Here is a 20,240-nt window from a genome sequence, read left to right as displayed (position 1 = left end):
GTTTAATAAATTGCTGTTATAATGTTAAGTAAAGTATAAAGTTAAATAAAGTACTATTATAGTTGAGTTAAATTAAGTATTGTTATTCTGCATGTATCAAAGCAGAACCCATGGTGCTTTTATTTTGAAGGAGTTAAAGCTTCTGGCCAACAGTTGAATCAGCGTTAACAGAAAGTTAAACTGTAACTGCGGTATCATGATTCATCCACTGCGCGCTGGAAAAACTGCTCTTCAGTTCATAGATTGCAAAGATTTTCAAGTTGCACTGGTGCTCCACGGTTGCAAAACTTGACTAAATAAATGCGATCGGAGCTCTGCAGATAAAAAAACTCAAAGCCTCACCTGCTCACACCTCCACCACTACCACTCATTAAGTTTAAGCCGTTAAACATGATGATTAATTCTCTGTAAGCTGGAAACAGACGAACAGCTCTGTAGTTGTACGTCGTAACGGTGCTTTTGGACTTGCTGTAGTATTTTCGGTTTTGTAGTTATAGGGTGTCTGCAGGTCCTTTAAAAGGCTTAAAATGTTTTAAATTCAGTTTTGTAAATACTAGGCCGTAACAGTTTTGAATTTAATTAATTGACATTTTATCTAATATAAATTCCTCTTCTTTTTTTTAAACTTTTTTTTGCAAAATGCATCATGTTTTTCTGCATGAAGTCCACATTTCTGATGTTAAAAATCTTTAAACCTACCAGTGAACCTAATAAATGTGCTAATCGGCACACTTACATTATACTTGCAATGCTTGAATAAGAAAAAGATGATTTGTCCAAAAAAATCAGTCTCAAATTTGGTTAAAAGTTATTTAAGGGACTTAAACAGAACTGAAACTAAGTATCTGATAGCTGTATATCAGGTGTTATGTTTTGCACTTTAGGGCCGCCGTAATAATGTGGAGGAGGTTGAACGGTAGTGTTTTTGTGCAAATTCAAGGTCGAAGGTCGCCATATTCCCCTCCAGTTCACGCTTGTGTATAACTGCTAAGTACTGATTTTACATAAATTCTCATCTGTATTTAATTTCTTCATTTATGTTCTGTGCCATTTTTCCTCCATTCTTCCAAAGCAAATTGACCAATTTGGTCCAAGTTAAATTTGAATCTTGCACGGTGAAAAAAGTGACATAAATTAGCATATTCTCCGCTGCCGAGCAGTCAATCATCCCAGTGTCGAGCAAAGTGCTCCTCCAGGGGTCACGCACGGTTTTCACTCTCAGGTTCGCCTCCTTCAGGCCCAACGTATCCAGGACATGAGCAGCACTGAGACACGTATTAGCATAAACCTCCTCTCGCTGCTTCTCTCACTCTGCTCGTCTGCCCTTCACACATTCACTGACAAGTCCTGTTTCCTCACTTTGAGAGTAATTGGCTCGCATCTTAACCGGGCTCGATGACGTTTCTCTGCTTCGGTTTAAGCGGAGAGTTTGTGTTGTGTGTTCGGGAGCCGCTGGCTTGTGCTCTTAACTCATGGTAAGTCATAGGGAAGCCTCGATACCTCCAAAACAGACGTGTCTCAGTTCAAGTGTGTATATTGCCATCAGCTGTTTTCTCTTTCTGACATCGTTTGCCCGTGTAGTAGAGTTGGGTCAATTTCCAGTTTCGGGGTCTGCTCCAGTATATGAGCTGAACCATATTTGGCAATTAAAAAGTAGCCTGCACAGCATTTTCATATAATGCATCTTTATTGGATTGAGTGTAGGGGTCAACTGATATTAATATCAATTTAAAAGCAGTTAATGAGACCAATAACTGATATTTGCAACCAACATGCATTTACAATAAAATTGAGAATTTTTCTGTCATTTGTTTAAATGCCTTTGGCAAATGTTTCATCCAAACTGAAACTTTCAACATCAAATACAGCAAGTTCACAAAATCTTTTTTTGAAAAATTAAATCAAGTGAATATTTGAATTAAAAAAAAAAAATTAAATAGCTCCCTGAGAATTTACAAAGTAAAAGTTGCTCCCATGCTGACACTTTCTTTGCACTTTTTAATTAATTAATTTTGAAGGTGATCATTAAAATAAAATGCAGAGGGGCGCCCGGTGGCCTGGTGGATAGAGCAGCCGTGGGTTCGATTTCAGCCTCGGCCCTTTGCTGCATGTCGGCCCCCTCTCTTGCTCTCTCCCCCTTTCACGCTTGACCTTTCCTATCCACTTGAAGGCATAAAACCCCCCCAAAAAAATCATCTTTAAAAAAATTTAATAAAATGCTGATACATATAATCAGCAAAACGCCAAATATTGGCCCCAATAATCGTCCAGGCCGATAATCTGACCCCTAATTCAGTGTGGACAGAGAGCTCGGACACACTATGTGACATAGCTGGATGGTCGTTTAGTTTTAGGACACGGTGTCATGAAGTTCCACTCAAGAGCAATAGGTGCGACACCTGGTGGTAAAACCTTAGCATGCTCTACACATCTATATTACGCATATATTAACTCATTGAGTGCCAGCCCTGATATATAATGGAAAGTGGCTTGTGACAGCTTTTCTGGCCATTTTGAGTCACCTTTCAAGACCCACAGAATATTTTGTACAAAGACTCTGAAAACACCGAATAGTTTAAATGAAGGAAAAAACTCTCTTTTTCGTCATGGAAAAAAACGTTTGTTTGCATCTTGTTCCATTCTTGATTTATCTGAAGTTGAATAGAGGCTAGTTTCATCAAAAAGACCACTTTTTTTCTAGAAAACTGAGAAAAATGCATTTTTGTGAAAGGGAATCTGTCAAGCAAAACAGTGATTTGAATGTAATAATTTTGCCTTCAATGACATAAAACATCTGAATATTGTATTACAAATGTTATTTTATTGTAAAATAAATATGCAAAGTACAGCACAATGCAACAAATAATGGTCCCAGTTCAGAGAGAGAAAACCCACAAAATAGAACCGAAAAAGAGTCCTTTTCCGTTATTCCTACCTGCAGTATATTCAATGGCATTCAATGAGTTAATGGATCTTGTGATCAAATTGTGCACCAGACCCCTGAGGAAGACAGAGTTGTCCGAGATGCAGCCCGTCAGTGGAGCTGTAGTTGTTTTAAAACAAAGTGATAGCCGTGCTCACTAACACTGTCATCACTCTTCAGCAGGATGACAGCAACACTGTACTGTATACCCACAGGCGAGACTTTCACCGAAACAGACACAGAAACCAGAAAAATGAGGCAAAGAAAAAACAGAAAGATGAAAAGACAGTTTAAGGACTATTTTGATGTCTTTTTTTGTTAGCTCTCTATTTTCATTTCTGTCTCGCTGCAATCTTTTCTTCTTTTCTGTTTGTTTTGTGAGTGACTCATCTCACATTCTGCCTCTATCTTTGTCTTTCAGTCTGTAACTGTCTCTTTTCTTGTTTTTCTCCCGCCAGCCTCCCTCATCATCTCTCCCACTCACACACACACACACACACACACACACACACACACACACACACACACACACACACACACACACACACACACACACACTGTTTCCTGTCATGTTATCATTGATTAAAAGAGCGTCCCAGAGGTCTCACCCATAATCAGCTCTTGAAACTGTTCATTAAGTCTGCAGCGCGGAGCTCGCTAAACTCGCTGCACACACCTCCACAGGTTTGGACTAATAAACACACACAAGCAGGAGTCTTTACACACTAACACACACACACACACACACAATCTCATTCAGATAGGACTCGTTTCTGTACGTCTGGCAAATTTTGAGGCACTGAATTTCATGAATTTACTGTTTATCGGACTACAAATGAGGCAAGAATTAGCCAGCGCACTCCGCTGTCCTTTCACTTTACACAGTAGATGTATCATAGTAACTAGATACTGGCTGACAAGATGGCACCTATTCATTCCAATGGAGTTGCTTGCCAAAAAAGTTTCTAGCTTCTTAGCTGCGTGATATGCAGCCCACTGAATATGTGATTGCTCTCTCGACTCCCAGACTTTTAAAAAAATTTTTTATTATTATTATTTTTTAAAATTTTATTTACACATACGTACACATATACATATATATACATACATACATATACACATATACACACACCACTCCCAGACTTTACATTGTGATGGTGTCACAGATTTTTTAATTTTTTCCTTTTTTTCCCCATTTTTTTCCAAAAGTTTTCTGATATCAAATTACCATAGCTTCAAAATTCATAACAGAAAAACTCACAATTCACCTTGTGTGAAGTTCAAGGTGTCCTGTCAACAGTTTTATGAATTTTTGTTATTCCTTTTGTAGTGGTAGTTTGTGGGGAATATGCTTTTTGTCTGCAGGGAATTTTTTTTTGCTGCAATTTCGCAAGTGGCCGCTGCATTGGGTCGCACGATACTGGATTTTTGGCCTATATCCTATATGGCAATATATAACAACTAATTTTGCCAATAAATTATATGGATAATGATTTATCCGCTTTTTTCACACTTAATTTTAATAATCATCAAGTAGTGGAATTAGCATCATATCATGCATGCTGATATTGTGATGGATCACCAGCAGATGGAAACATAAAATCCAATGCTTTCAGTGTATGTAATATTCATTCATTGTGCAAAATAAGAAAAATACTTCAACTTAGGGTTGATGTTTTGTTTTGTACATGTTCACTTTGTTATTAAAAAAAATGTATCAGTCCATGATATAGACAGAAATCAGCATGTTGGCTTATATCAGTGTTTCACTTTAAAGCCGATATCAAGGACATGTCGATTATCGCGCACCCTTAAGTTAGACCGTCATTAGGAGTGCTGTGGGAATAGTTTCACCTTTTGGTTATTGATTGTACTACACTCTGGGACTGCAGAGTTCACTCTGGGCACAGACGGAGCAGCAGAGCAAGAAACTTAACCATTCATTGTGCAGTGTCTAAATATTTGCTGACTGTGCAGCAGCTGCTCCCCTCATCCATCAATTTGATTAGCTTTGATCAACTGATCAGTTATCAGCCCCAAGAATCAAAACCCACAAACTGCTGTTGAGGAAAGAAAAACTCGGCCCGTGCTGCATTCACAGACCAGCAAACCACTCTAAATTACTGGCTGCTGTATATTTAATTCTGAAATACACGATTGAGTCTGGAGAATTTTGATTGATCCTTGCTGCATCACTGTCCCCTGCTCTAATTGGCTTCCCTGTGTTTCCTCCCACGGTGATAATCTCCAATCAGCCATCTGCTGTGTCATCTCTGTGCCCCGCCGCTCTGCCCTTCCCTCTGTCCCTTCACCATGTTCCCGCTTTCTCCCGCTGATAATGTCAAAATGCAAAATTCCCTCAAAACAGCCATTCAAAAAAACGCAGCGCATGAAAACAAAATCCACAATCAGTCGTACACCGTCTTCTCTCTCACCATCTATGAGCCACAGCATCTCCGAGGTTGTGTGTGAGGAAAGGCCCTCCCGTGATGGACGTAATAGGCCGGGACAGATGGCCTCCTCCCACCAACCCGCCACTACGCTCACACATTTACACGCACACACACACACGCCTGAAGCGCAGCCTCAGTGTCTGGTCGTGGTTGTTGTTGCCTGTTCAAGTACTAGCCTTATTCTGTCGCTCAGAGCAGCAGGAGAGAAGCTACATCTGTGCCGCGTTTGCTTGTGATGTCGGTACAGAAATAGAAGTGAAGGAGTCGGCGTTTGAACCGACCATTCAGCTCCCTGACATCGCTGGGTAAAAATAAGCTGTCTGGGACGCAATGAGCTCTTTGGTGTTGAGTTTAACATCTGCTTGTCATAACCTGGTACAGCATCACACCGTGACGGGGCAACCACAGGTGTGTTAGCGCTCAGCGGAGGCTGGATGAAATCTCAATTGACTGCTTTCACCGTTACAAGAGGTCGAGTTCAGTTTATTATCCCTGATTATTATTTGATTTGTTGTCTTCATGCGCTGGAATATAAAGAAGAATCCACTGTAAAATACTGTACAAATGGTTATGCTATTTTCAGTGTGTTATTTTTAAGTTAAAGAAATGAAGGTCTTTATGGAGCAGGTAAAGCAGCAAAAAAATACTAAAACATCAACTTTAAGTGTCAGTCCCTTAGAATTAAATAGTAATCAGCTGGGAGCAGCATCCAATTGCAACTTTTTGTTGTGTCACATTAATAATGTGCAAATAAAATAATATAAAGTATATTTTTAAAATGCACTTTAAAATGCTCAGTTTTCCATGTTAATCTCATTGGATTGACTTCACCACGTCTAATCACAGCATGCTTTTATTGTGGCTTTGCTGACATTTTTTTCATTTTAGTGTAACATTATTTATGATAGCCAAGGCTATACATTGTCAGACACTGCATTATTTTCAGTCGCAGCTCTTCGTGTTGCTTTAGTGCCTCTTGCAAGGTAAGACTCCAACCTTGCGTTACCGAGGTTAAAGAGCAGAAATACGTTATTTCTTTTTAAGGTGATTTATCACTGAGGGTCATGTTGGTGATACTCAGGAAATGTAGCGAATTCATTTTTTATGCCTCCGCACTGGTGGCAGCTGCGGCTCGAGGCATCATGTTTTTGGGTTGTCCATTCCTCCGGACATACATAAAGTATGTCCATGCGTCCCATTCTCGAGACCGAAAATCTCAAGAACGCCTTGAGAGAATTTCTTCAAATTTGACGCAAACGGCCAGTTGGACTAACGATGAAATGATTAGACTTTGGTGGTCAAAGGTCACCGTGACCTTGCATCCGTGTCGTTATCATGAACGCAGTATCTAAAGAAGAAGTTGCAGGACTTTCCTCAAGTTTGGCACAAACGTCCAGTAGACTAAAGGATAAAATGCTTATTGTTTGCTGGTCAAAGTTCACTGTGACCTCACGAAACCTGTTCTTGGCCTTAACTTAGAATTTATACGTTAATTATGTAAAAAACACAAATGTCTAACAGGATGAAATAATGAAGTGATATTATAATGTATCGAAAAGGTCAACTCACTCTGACATCACAATGTTCTGTAAAAACACTTTTCTGGCTTTTATTTAGTTAAAATTCGAGATTTAACAATGTGTTTGAACATAAAAAACACCTCTATAAATGACATTATAGTAATACTGTAAGAAACAGATTTACACGTGACTATAGATGATAGGACAGGATCTGGAGTTTAGACACTGCTGGTGGTGCAGTAAAGCCAGCAGGTGGTTGATGGAGTCTGCTGAATCTCCCAGACATCCTGCAGGTCCTGGTGGGTTTTGAAGTAGTAGGTCTGATTGGGTTAAGGAAAGAGGCCAGAAAGATCATGTATCAGAGAACTTAAGTAATTAAGTAATTAAAGGCAGAACCTTAAAGACATTTGTTTTTTGACAGAAATTAATAATGCCACTTTTTCCTAAAAAAAAGGCCCTCACCTACACAGAAGTCACAGCTAATGCTGACAGATTTTCATGTATTTTATGTGCGACAATTCTCTGTCAATTGTCCAAAAGTGTTGTCAGTCAGATATAAGTATGTGCATTCTGAGGGATATTGAGAAAAGGACACCCATCAATAAAAATCAGTAATCCCTCCTTAAAAAAATGACCCAGACTGTAATACACGGGGTGGAATCTTTTACTATAGAAAAATAGCAATTTCCTACTGCAACCATATATTATATATCTGTAATATTAGGATGATGGCAGGTATGCACAATTATATTGGCACGTCATCGGTATCAGCAAATGTTGGCTTTCAAATGAAATAGCGGAAACGGCCAACAGTCTGATTTCTGCCTATATCCCAAAGCGATATTTTTATTTTTTTATTGACGAAGTGAACATGTACAAAAACTTCAACCCTAAGTTGAAATCTATTTCTTATTTGCACAATGAATGAATATTAGGTTTAGTAGTTTAGTATAGTATTTCATGTCTCCATCTGCTGATGAGCTGTCACGATAAGAGTATGCGTAATATGATGTTAATTCTACTACAGAAGATAATTAAAAATGAATTGGGAATAAAAAGAGTATATAGTTATATCAATGTCGGTCACCGGCCAATTGAGTTGTTATATATCAGCATGTCAGTCTATTGGATATCGGCAAAAAATCCTATATTGTGCATCCTTAGATATCAGGTTAACATATATCTTTAATTTCTTTAGTAACACTCGCTGCTTCTTCATGATGATATTCTGTGGAAAAACAACATTTGCTCATTAATTAATTTTTGATAAAATTATGTTTTACTTTAATTTATTCACCAGTGTTGCGCAAATGTGTTCTCCTGATCAAACAAAGCACCTGTCACAGCTGTTTAAAAATCTATCAGTGCTAAGATGCATAATTAAATGAAATGAGCAGCGTTTGAGTCGTCCCATCTACCCGGTACTTGTGTCAGGTCTATGAAAATGGTATGCAGATGACATGAAAGACCGCATTATTCATTGAAGTGCCTCGCTTAATGGACCCAAGAGACAAGGCTGCTGATGTCACTTTACCCCTGCCTCTCTGAGGTCGAGTCCACATGTCCTCAGTGAGAGCGGCACACAGCGCAGCCGAGTGCCTTTGTCCAAAACCTCACTTGCGCTTGACAGAGGCATCGATTGGATAATGCTAATCTTGAAGCCTCTGCTGATGAGAGTTGTCATTGACCCGTCACTGAGGTCCAGGAGTGAGAATTTGGCGGCGGGGTGTCAGAGAGGCAGAGAATCAGGGGGTCCATCATTTTATCTGCTTGACAATCAAACCTGTTGAAGACGAGAGGCGAAATCCAGAGGGAGGATTTATCCGAGTGATTGCATCCACTGTTTGGTGAAATGAGCCCCCTCCTGTGTACCGTGTGCTGGTTTGAGCCCGCATACAGCACTGTGCAAAAGTCTTAGGCCACTTTAAACTTATTTTTGCAAGGTTATATAAGTATTCAGTAGTCAAATACGTATACAGTGTTAAAAATGCAAATATTTCAGAAAAAAACCTTAAATGGGCTTAATTTGCAAGTATTTAGTCTGACCTCTCTTTCCATTTAGCTTGTCTTGAACTCTCTTGGGAAGACAACATGAGATTACAATACTAATCTTATGGTATATCAGAAAATCATTTAAAAAAAACTTAAAAACAGTCTGCCCAAGAGAGTTCAAGAGGCACTACATGTAGAGGGAGGTCTACAAAATATTGACTTCAGTCTGAAGAGGTCATTTTGTTGGGACTTTTTTGGTGTTTTCATGCATTTTTAATGTCTTCTGTATTCACTGTATCTTAATAAAGAGACTGAGAAATAAATAAATGAATACACACACACACACACATATATATGTCCTCATTGCAACTTAAAACAACAATATTTCCGGTGGCCTAAGACTTTTGCACAGTGCTGTATGTCTGCAGATTTCATGTTTGTCTTTCTGTATGTGTAATTATGGCACAATATCCTATCTGCGTGTCTGTTTACACCATTATGTTTTGTGTTCTTGTGAGTCCATATCAAAAGAGAGAGCGGCTGTTGTGAGTCAGCGAGGTGGATCATTGTTGTCGAACACTCACGGATGCTACAGGCTAAGAATAACCGAGGCCACAACAGAGAAATGACGAAAGCAGTAATTAGAATCTCAGCGCCATGAAATCCTAATGCAATTACATGCAGTTGTTTCTGCAGAAACCAACAAGAGGATTAAAGTTTAAATGACTCATTTGCAAAGACAAGCAATAAAACAGCTATGTTATCTGGGTTTGAGGGCATATAATGCAAAGTTCATCATGCATTATTAATAAGTGTTATATTAAAAGTAATATATGCAGGTTTCCTGTGCCTCCTATTACTGAGTGGAAGTGGAGCTATTGATTAAACACCGCACGTGTTTGACGCATCATGTGTTTATGCAAAGACTGAGGCAGCAGCTGCAGAAATATATATTTTATTGATAGCAGTGTGGCAATAAAATATGTTAACTTTCAGACTTTAGATCCTGTGCTTCAAGCCAAAGTGTTCAATATGAAATACATATAACATAAATAATTGTGTAAATTATATAAACAAACCAATAAAATGTGAAATATTTACAACTTTATTTTAAAAAAATCTATTAAATTACGACAATTTTTATTTTTTATTTCCCTTCAGACATGATCTATAATAGCATTTTTCCCAATGATACTTTTATTTAATGTCACCTTTTACTTAATAATGTCACTTTTAATGACAGATCTGTCACCATCATCGCTCCCTTTACCCCTCAGCCAATCACATGCCCTCTGCCTCTCTTAAAGGGACAGTTCACACCAAAATCAAAAATACATATTTTTCCTCTTATCTGTAGTGCTATTTATCAGTCTAGATTGTTTTGGTGTGAGTCGCCGAGTTTTTGGAGATATCAACCAGAAAGATGTCTGCCTTCTCAGTCAAGAATATCCAAAGACCTTGTTGTGAGTAGTTTAATGTAGGAACCTTTTTTCTTTACCAAACTTCATCCCCCAATTTCTAGCTAGCGTCTCCGAATATCTCAGGACAGTGGTTCCAACCTGGTCCAGCCAGAGGGTCCAGACTCCTCCTTTGTCATTAGTTCAAAGTCCACACATTAGATAAATTACCACATATTCAATTTTATTTAAAAAAAAATGTAAATAATACGTGGGCTCAGAACACAAAGAAATATTTTTTTTTTGCAAGAGTAAACAGAGATAGGGCTTTAAAATAAAAGCTCTGTTCCAGAAATTCACTCTATTTCAAAATAAAGTGTATTTTTTTATTCATTTAACATGTTCACAAGTCACTTGCGGTCCATTCTGAATAGACCCGTGACCCATGTGTGGACCACGACCCACCAGTTGGGAACAACTTGATTAGAGAGAGAGAGAGAAAGAGGCACAACTTGTAAAACAGGTTAAAAATATATTTTTTTGTAATGCAACAGACGGAATATTATTTCAGCCAGATGGTTAAAAGAGTCTTTGAGGGTCCTGAAAATACCTTCAGAATAGCGGCAAGTGTTGTTAAATGACCTTTATGGTGTCTTAACAGGGTGACATATATATAAATGTATATATATAAACAGGATGTTTAAAGGACTCACTGCAGGAGCTGCTGATAAGATAAAATCCCCTCTGACCTGACCTTTTAGCTCTGCTTTAACTACCAGACCAACTGTTTTTTCATCTTTGTAATCATAAACGAATATTCATTTCATGTAAAACATTTTTGGTCTGATTTGGACAGGCGGTAATGTCCTAATGATCTCATATTGAAAATAGTGTTGCCTGTTCATTTGTCATTAACGTTGTTTTCTTTGTAAATATGTTTTTGTTCCGTTTAAGTTCGTCAAGAATAGGTGTGTGTGCCTCCTGTCTACCTGTAAATAATTCCAAAGCCTCATCTCTATTACATCAAATATTTAAGTGTCTCCCAGAGTAATAAAGTTAGGATTGATTAGAGAACGTGCCCGTGCGTTAGGACGATGCCTGGAGCGGGATGGAACCAATAAGAGAGATAATTAGAGGAAGAGAAACGGGAGTAAGACTCAGAGAGGGATACACTTTGTGTCTGTCTTTGTGTTTGTATTTAACAGATTTACCGTCAAAGGGTAAATGCTCAGTTTAAGCTGGACACAAACCACAAAAAGTCAACCAGTTAAATCTATGTAAATATCTGAGTGTCCACTGTGCAGTCAGGGAGCTTATCATTTGTTTCAGTCTAAAGCCGCAAAGTCACAAACTGGTGTTTCATTTCTTTAAAATTGGACCTTACAAAGACTACAAAGGTTTCTACAAGGCACACGCACGCCATCTAGTGTTAAACTCTAGTGATGGCGTTTGTTCAGAGAGGCTGTGCATGGCAGCTTAACAGTCAGGCAGAAAGGGTAAAACAAGAATAGAGAGAAACACCCAGGTTGATCTGTTTCCACAAGGTTTCCTCAGACATTAGAGACAACTTTTGGTGTAGGGCAATAGTTTCAACCTTTTTTCAATAATGCACCCTCTTTGAAATATGTTTTCTAGCCTTTTACCCCCCGATGAACAGTTTTTTTGGTCAATGTGAAGGAGGTTGTGTTTGTTGCAGCATTTTACAGCCATTAACGATTGCATTTAAAACAGAAATATTGACATTTATATTTTTTTTATTAAACTTAGAATTATTTAGGGGATTATGCAAAATTAAATTAAAGTTAAATTTTTAAAAGGAGTTTGAGTTATCTTGGGATAATTGATCAGTTGATCACATGAGATTAGATCAAATCAAATCAGTGGAACACAGGAGCAGCTGCTGCAGAGAGAGTGAATGCAAACTTTTAGACCCAGCACAATGAACGGTTAAGTTTCACTTTTATTGTACCTGAAGTTCTACTGCTCCGTCTGTGCCCAGAGTATGCTCTGCACTCTGAAAGTGTGGAGCAATTAATAACTAAATGGTATATATATATATATATATATATGATTCAACTATTGCAAAAAATGAGTACTGTGCGGCAAAAGTCGCTGAAATGAGCTGCAAAAAATCAAAATGCCAACAAATGGAACAAAAATATATGTAAAAAAAGTCAGCAGGTATAGAGTTTGCAGTTTGAATATATCCAAGTTTGTCCGTCCAGGTTTCTCGTGTGTAAACATTCCCCTGATATTTTGCTGTGAACCAATAATTGGTGTCATTAGGCTGGTTGTAGTATTCTCTTTAGAGTTTTATACACCAGTTTCCAGTTTTTACGCAGTCAGAGGAAAGTGTGGAACACACGAGTCTTCAGACTTTTCGTCCGGGGAACTTTTTTCGTCGAAAACTTGATCACCTTGTACAGATTGGAACAGCTTCCCAAACTGGAGAATGGGAACCACCGAGCCGTCCGTTTGTTCCCGTGAAGGCTCCAGAAAGAGGAGGAGCAGCGCTGGAAGACCTCGATGTTGATGGCATACTGACCCGGCGCCCACTGAGACACGCACACCAGAGTCACCGAGGAGGCGAAACCACAGGTGTGAGGAGAGACGCCGTGAAACACCGACTCCCCCGGCCTCACAGATGTGCCCCTCTCCCACACCATGCCCGCCTCCTCCGCCACGCCCATACCACTGAGGTTACACAGGGCCTGAAGGCACACCTCCTCCAGGGCCTCCTTGTCGGGGAAACGGAGCAGGATGGCAACGAGACGAGGCACCGCACCTCGACGGAGTAACTGTTCCTGCAGCTTAGCTGAAGGCGACAGAGGAAAATATTTGTTAAGATTGTGTCGGAAGAAAACAGGAGGCCAGTTTCTAAAACTCATCAAGAGATGTTTTGTTTTGGTTACTTACAGCTGTCGTAGGACATACGTGAGATCGCTCTTATAGCGTGAATGAGCAGCTCTTGGTCTGTACTGGTCAGCACAGACAGCAGAGCCGTAACCAAACCAGCATCTCCGAAACCTTTACGAACCACAGCTGACAGGAAGCAAAAACAAATGAACTTTAAACCACACTAAAAAAAAAAAAAAAGAAAAAGAGGAAGAAGGTCCTGCCAACAGGAGACGGAGCTCCTCTGAATCAAAGCATAAATAAATGAATAAACCAACCTGTATCTATCTGTATAAATAACTTACATTCCTTGGCGAGTTCAGCCACCAGTTTGGCGGTCAGCAGGGTGAGCGGTCCTCTGCTCCTCAGAGACAGAGCCAAGATCGGCAGAATCCCACTGATCACCACCTGCTCAGCAGCGCCTTTGTCTGGACACAGGTGGAGCCACACATGTAAACACAACACTGATACAAATACACACTAAACATGACAAATTATCTTCATTTTATGCGGTCAGCACCAAGGAAGAATTTGGGTAGAAAGATAAAGTTGCATGAAGTCTGTCAAGCTTTTGAATAGATGAACTTTACTCACTTTTTAGAAATCCCCACTGTCAGCTACAGCACGTTATCAGGCGAAATAAGTGACATTTCAAAGGTTACGCAGTGCAGCACTACATTTAAAAAATTCGTAATAAAGGGAACATACTCCGTGTAACGTTAGACATTTTTCACTGTTTTTATGAACTTATTTTAAAAATAGCCAAAACAAAGTTAATTAAATTTTTTCACAAACATTCTGTTTATTTATTTATCAACTCTTTTCAGGCTTTGAAAACATTTTGTTTTCAAATTTATAATTCATACAGCAATTTCATGACTGTGGGAGTCCTCGTTATATAAAAGTTTATTTATACATGAGTGATGAAAATTAGATATCCCGAATTCTCTCCACAAAAACCTTTTAACTATAATATGTCAACTATATGAAAAAAAGATTTAAAACCTGGATTTATATAATGTTCTGATTTCTGTTCTGGAAATGCATGCAAATAAGTGCATATTTTAATTCAATAATGCATCATTTGCATATTTAAGAAATAAAATGTATGATGACTTGTAATGATACAGATAATTACCTTACTGTAAGGAAAATTTTGGGGATGTTTCATATGAGTTATTAGTTACTTTTATCAGATTTTAGTCAAAATGTTTACCCAATTCACCTGAAGTGTCTCCCCTGAGCAGAATAGCGACTTGCGTCAGTTTCAGCTTTACTGTCAGCGTGATCTCTGTGACCCGTCTTTCCCTCCTCCGCCTCTCTATCCCCCCTGTTGCTCTCTCTCGCTGGGAGACACAAATACAGCTTAACGTCTCCCGAGGACTTACAACTGTCACACACCTGATCCCTTCACAGCCTCTCAACCCCCGGCTCCACATCCCTCACCGCTGTGGTTTTTGCTGCAGGTTTTATCATTTTTAAATGTGGAGCTGGTGTGATATCACTGCCACTAGGAGTGGGAGGCATAAAGTATGCATGTATGGAAACATAAATATGTAAATTGCGTGTGGCAGCAGGGCTGTCTGCATTTTGCAATTCAAATCGCATAAAATGAAAGACAAAAAAATAACCCTGAAACCCCTCATTATACCGTGAAACCTATGATACATTTAATAACATTATAGCTGTTACAGGTTGTAAAATAAGCTCCAATTATAAACGAGATATCACAGTGATAAAGTGTGTTAATGAACTCACTCTTCTCCTTTATGTTGGTTAGCACAGTGTTCAGATGTGGTTTAAGTTCGTCTGCAATCAGCTCCAAACCGAGGACTCTGATGGCGCCTAATGCGTTGTTCAGGTTGTCTGTGGGAAGAGACATATAAAGAGCCATAAAATGAGGCACGGGTAGAAGGCCAGCAGGTATGAATGCTGCATGGGAAAGTAGGAAAAAGCTGCAGCTAAATGAGACAGAAGCAACGAAAATATATATTTCAACATATCCTACTTGCAAAACAACCAGACGTCTTCTCTTTCGAATATAGATTGGAGCTTTTAGTGGTTGTATGTTGGTCTTTTTAAAAATCTTCAGCCACCTGAGCGGTTCTGTGGCCGGCTAAATGCTAACAACAGCATACGTACACACAGATGTTTAGCAGGTATAATGATTATAGTTATTACTGTTTGATTTAACTGTTAGCATACATGTTATGCATTTAGACTACATGGCAGAGTACGCCTGCAGGTGCACTGTGGTCTCAACATAAGCGGCAGCTGCCGGTGGAAACGTGTGTGAGGGCTGGCTTGATGCAGACCCATCAGACGCTGCCTCTGGATGACCCGAAAACGGCATTGTTTTTATTCTGTTCATTCGGCTTAGAGCTGTGAACAAGCACTTAAAATGGTAGGGAGAACCATGATTTTTATAAATTGAATCCACATTTTGACCATTTTCATGTGTTACAGCTGATTCTATGTTTTTAATATCAAATTCTGCTATTCCATCCTTGTTTTTTATAATGCAGAAACCACAGGGCTCCTAAATGCCGTCCAGAGCAATAATGACGGAACAGCACTGTTGTTGTTAGCACTGTTCTTGCTGTTATCACTTGGCAGGTTTCCATTAACCCTTAAATTGTGCAAATAGAAACTGCAAAAATTTTTTAATTATTATTATTATTGAAACACATCAATTTTGAAAAAATGATCGCAAAAAGTTTTTGTGCTGCATGAGGTGGTATTCTGGGTAATTTGAAAAGGCCAAATTTTGCAAAACTGCAACGGAAACAATTTTTTCGCTTTTATAGGTCACATGATGTTATGCCTAAGCGCTTTTCTGTAGAAACTGGCTCTCAGGGACATGATGCAGCAGGCGCCACAAGAAGTGTTATTGCATCACATAACTTCAAAAGTTGAATGGATCTTCTGGAAGGCCTCCTAGAAATCCCTCATACATGCCTGTTCCCAGGTTTAAAGGGCTTGCTTTTCCCTTAGCACTTTCATAACAGGCATATGTTACCTTTGATTGGAAATAATGACAGTTAGTGCTGTTGCGGTGCAACAGAAATAACAGAAATCTTGGAATGTCTTTGCAAGAGAAGTCGCATAACGTCACTCAGTGGAAACGCAGTCATCATGCAGTTGTTGTTTGAAAGTATCATTTAAGTTTTGTGCAAATCTGTAATGGAAACCTGCCTACTGTTAGCTGCCAGCTGTCAGCTCTGCCATGTTGAGAGCCTTGTGCAGGCAATCCCAGCTCAGTGTGAATCATAGATCCGCTCTGGATGTCACAAACAGCCCTTTTAAATGAATTTACTCGTTCAAATTAATCAAAGCACTTTTACAGCTGAGTTGCAGCACCAGTCTGGAAGTAATAGACAGCTGCCTGTGACCAGCTGCCCACAACAGTTTCACATTACTGACCGGACCGACTTTATAGTGAGTGCTTTGGTGAAGGACACTTCAGCAGGAAACAGCAGTTTTCTGGTCAGATTGTTTCATCTGTTCGGAGCAAACGTAAAACCCTCCAGTCTCCAGCCATTTGAGTGGTCTTTCAATTAGTTTATACAGAGGTCAGTGAACAGAGTGACTGGAGGTAGTAATCACTGTGTTCATTGTATGTTGTAGCCCATTCACCGCAAAATTCATAGCAGCAATTGGTCTCCAGTTTTTTCCATGTGATTTGGAAATCAGTTAACTCTTGAAACTCGTTCAAGTTGTGGAATCCATTAAAAGTTACAGTGTAATTAAACCGTACTTAACCTGCATGACCACACAATGGTGGTGTAAATTGGCCAAAATCAACACAACATTGATGTTGTCTGTGATATAGTACACAACTCAAACAATTTCTAAGCAGGTACTATTTTTTTCATAAAGAACTGAATGGGAGACAATGGCTACCTAAAATGGTAGAGCAAAGCATTAATTTAAAAAAAAATAAATAAAAAACTGTACTTCAATTTTGTCACTGAAAATCCTTTTAAATGCATCCCCGGCCAATCTGCCTGCTTGAGCAGCAGCTGTGTGTTGCAGAACCTGTTGATTTTTTTGGAGCCCGTGTTAACAAGTCAGAGCAGCCATACTGCCTGTGTGAGCAGTGCTGCTTAGCTGCGGCACATTTAGAGATTCGAGGTCTTGCTGATTTTTTTTTTTCCCCCCAATGTGACATGCTTGATTTTTAGCAAAAATAGAAAGTGAAAATGGTGTTTTGATGGTCATACTGACTTTATACCACCTGTCACCGCAGTCTCATTGTGTATGTCTGTCACATTTTTTACATTTTCACATTTTTACGCTTAAATTAACCTTTTTCTGTTTCCCTGTCAAATTAAAAGCCCTCTAACAATGTTTCTGTCAACAGAATCCCTTCATTTGTTGATATGAGGCTTTTTTTTGTGTAATATTTGCATGACCGTGTTGTTGACGCTGCAGAGGCTTGTACGGCTCCACGTGGCTGCTCACTGCTCCGTGCAGGATGGTTTAAATGCAGAGAACAATTACGCTGTACGATGTACATGTGATAATTAAGAATTTTTCTTCTTAAATTAGTGGAGTATCGGCTTTCAGTTGTGGAAATACAGTAGATATAGCAACAGGCAGTTCTGCAGCAACAACGCTGTCCATGTGAACATTAGCATGCAAGCTGCAGCAGTTCAGCAAGGTAGCCGTCACATGCTGCTCACGCATTCATAAGATTTATTACTGTATTTTTCCAGCCATTCAAGGCAGCCCGTTTTCTTTTAATTCCCAAACAATATGAAACAGTGAATCCTCGATCCTTTTAAGAATTCATGACTGAAACATCACGTTTGAATCTCATAAGGGGCTGTGAGAGTGTGTGCGGGCGTTTTCCTCTCATCATGCGAGACAGTTAAACCTCAACTTGTCCAATTAAGCTGCTCAGTGGCAAACAATATTAAAGTCTTGTCGCACGAATGAGAAGCATGAGTAGTGTTGGTGAGTAGTAAAGTACATGTGATCAAACCAGTCGATTAACTACATTTTATAGTAGCTTTGCATTGTTTTTCAAGTATGAAATGTATCAATTCATTTAATTTTGCCATTTTTTTAATAGTTAAATACTGACACTGAACAATTTTGGGCCATAAAAAGAAAGGAAGGATTTTTTTTTTAATTTTCATTTTACCATTGGTAATTGAACCCCAATTTGACCACAGTTAGCCATAAATATTGATTATTGCTATTTATTTATTAATGTTCAGAGAAGTTGTTATATGTATGTTGTTATGCATGTTATTTGAAGAAGTTATGTGCTCGGTGCAATGTTGCCTCCTGGACTCTATTATATACTACTGCACTTTCCCATGAATAATGGTGCATTGATATGTGACAAGTAATTGATGATTGATTAATCGGTTGTAAAAATTTAATCGAACATGTGAAATGTAATAAAATAACTGATAGGATAAGCAATGCTATCAAAATATATGCATGATTTTGTATTGTTTGAAATAGGTAACTTTATTGTGTTCTTTTTTTCTAATAACAGAAATCGATTAATTGATCTTTAATTTTACCAATAATCAATTAAGGAAAGTGCTTACAATTTGCAACCCTAGTGGGGTATTTTATGTTTTTAGTTTATATATTATGTGAAAAAGTGGGCAGTTTTTGCTCAGTTGATTTGCATTTTTTTGGCATTTGCAATTTTTTGTGTGGCAATATTGTATCAATACACAGATGCCAAGTATAGATTTTTGTATTTATATAAATTATCATCTAAAATACGATTTAACTTTTGATAACCTGTTAAAATTAAGATCAGTTGCTTTTTTATTTTTACTAGATACATTTTGTGGCAAAAATAAAATATGTAAGGGGGATAAACAGTTCAGACACCTTTATCTTAATCGATTAAGCAGATTTCCAGGGAGATAATTTGTAGTTAGAAAAAAGGTATCAAATTGCAATGAATCATGTTGCAATCTTCAGCAGATCGCAATAATATTATGTTGTGACTTAAGTATCATGCTTAAATCATAATGTGGGGCCTCTGGTGAGTCCTACCTCTCAAATTTTGTTGTAATTTTGTGTCTTTGTGTCTTTTATTCCTGTGGTAGCTTTGCTGTAGTTAAACTTCTTCCAGTGTGAATTAATTATTATCCTGCAAAGCGTCCCCAACACACGTGTGTAAAAGTGTGTAGCTTCTAGAAATAGATAAAAGTTAATACAACTACATTTAAGTCAATGCAAACATCTAGATCCCACATGTACCGGTACCCAGTAAGACATAAGTAACCATGCTGCTCCACTCACCGTTTGGTGTGTAGGGTCGCAGTTGACTGGACCTGCGTTTATCCCTGTGGGAACGAGCGTACGTGTACACGAGTGGCACATTCGGGTGTCCCATTCTGCTCCCTGCAACCGCTGCTGGTGAGAATTTCTCAAGCTGACATCCTCGTGCAGAAATCACTGCACATTTTTGGTGTTTTTCTCCTTTTGCTAGATTTCTTTCGTTTAGCGCCGGCCTTTGGTGTCATTAGCTGCTGTGAGGAAATCGACCTCAACCTAAACTGCCTCTCGCTTTAATCCTGCAGCCACACAGTTCCCATCTTGCACTTTTGTTTTGTGCAAAAACAGTTTTGTTTTTTTTCTGCACGCCCGTCTGGATGCGTCTTCCCTGTACTCCAGCTGGCTCTGTCCCCTCTCGGGGTTAATACGGAGCAAATCCTCACTAAAGCTGTTCCCTCTCCCCCTCCCTGAGTGTGTGTGTGTGCGGGTGCAGTTAAGGTATTAGCACTTGGCTGACTCTGCTGACTGTGTTCCTGCCGCGCTAAAATCTCCCACAATGCTTTTCAGCTTCTAGTAAATCCGAGCCAAAGCAACAACACGGACAGGTGCGTACCTGGCATCTGTTTTTGTACACAAGTGTATTATCAGATGGCATTTTCCCAAAAATGGAGGTTGGACTGCAGTGATGTCTCCATATCATTTAAAGGAACAGTTCACCCTAAAATCAAAAACACACATTTTTCCTCCCACCTGTTGTGCTTTTTATCAGTCTACATTGTTTTGGTGTGAGTTTTTGAAATATCGA

General features: G+C 38.9%; 1 protein-coding gene and 1 long non-coding RNA gene across 2 annotated transcripts in view; one reads left to right on the top strand and one right to left on the bottom strand.

Annotated features, from left to right (window-relative positions):
• The window catches only part of LOC148186298 (uncharacterized), a 163,064-nt gene that overhangs the window by 5,990 nt on the left and 136,834 nt on the right, over nt 1–20,240 (top strand). The window lies entirely within an intron of this gene.
• On the bottom strand, nt 9,828–19,841 carry LOC121958536 (rap1 GTPase-GDP dissociation stimulator 1-A). The gene is made up of 5 exons (XM_042507514.2): nt 19,460–19,841; nt 14,939–15,046; nt 13,486–13,608; nt 13,202–13,327; nt 9,828–13,100 (listed from the first exon to the last, which is right to left on the bottom strand). The coding sequence occupies exons 1-5, from the start codon at nt 19,551–19,553 to the stop codon at nt 12,628–12,630; spliced, it is 924 nt and encodes a 307-aa protein (XP_042363448.1). The 5' UTR covers nt 19,554–19,841; the 3' UTR covers nt 9,828–12,627.

Source organism: Plectropomus leopardus, chromosome 19 (assembly GCF_026936395.1).
Source record: "Plectropomus leopardus strain MGB_pleo_1.0 chromosome 19, ASM2693639v1, whole genome shotgun sequence".
Taxonomy (NCBI): Eukaryota; Metazoa; Chordata; class Actinopteri; order Perciformes; family Serranidae; genus Plectropomus; species Plectropomus leopardus.
This window is presented reverse-complemented; position numbering and strand designations above follow the sequence as displayed.

Coding starts and splice junctions, on each gene's coding strand:
- LOC121958536 (XM_042507514.2), bottom strand. CDS start 19,553: ATGGGACACCCGAATGTGCCACTCGTGTACACGTACGCTCGTTCCCAC. Junction 15,047..19,459: donor GCGACCCTACACACCAAACG/GTGAGTGGAGCA, acceptor CTCTTCCCACAG/ACAACCTGAACAACGCATTA. Junction 13,101..13,201: donor ACGTATGTCCTACGACAGCT/GTAAGTAACCAA, acceptor TGTCGCCTTCAG/CTAAGCTGCAGGAACAGTTA.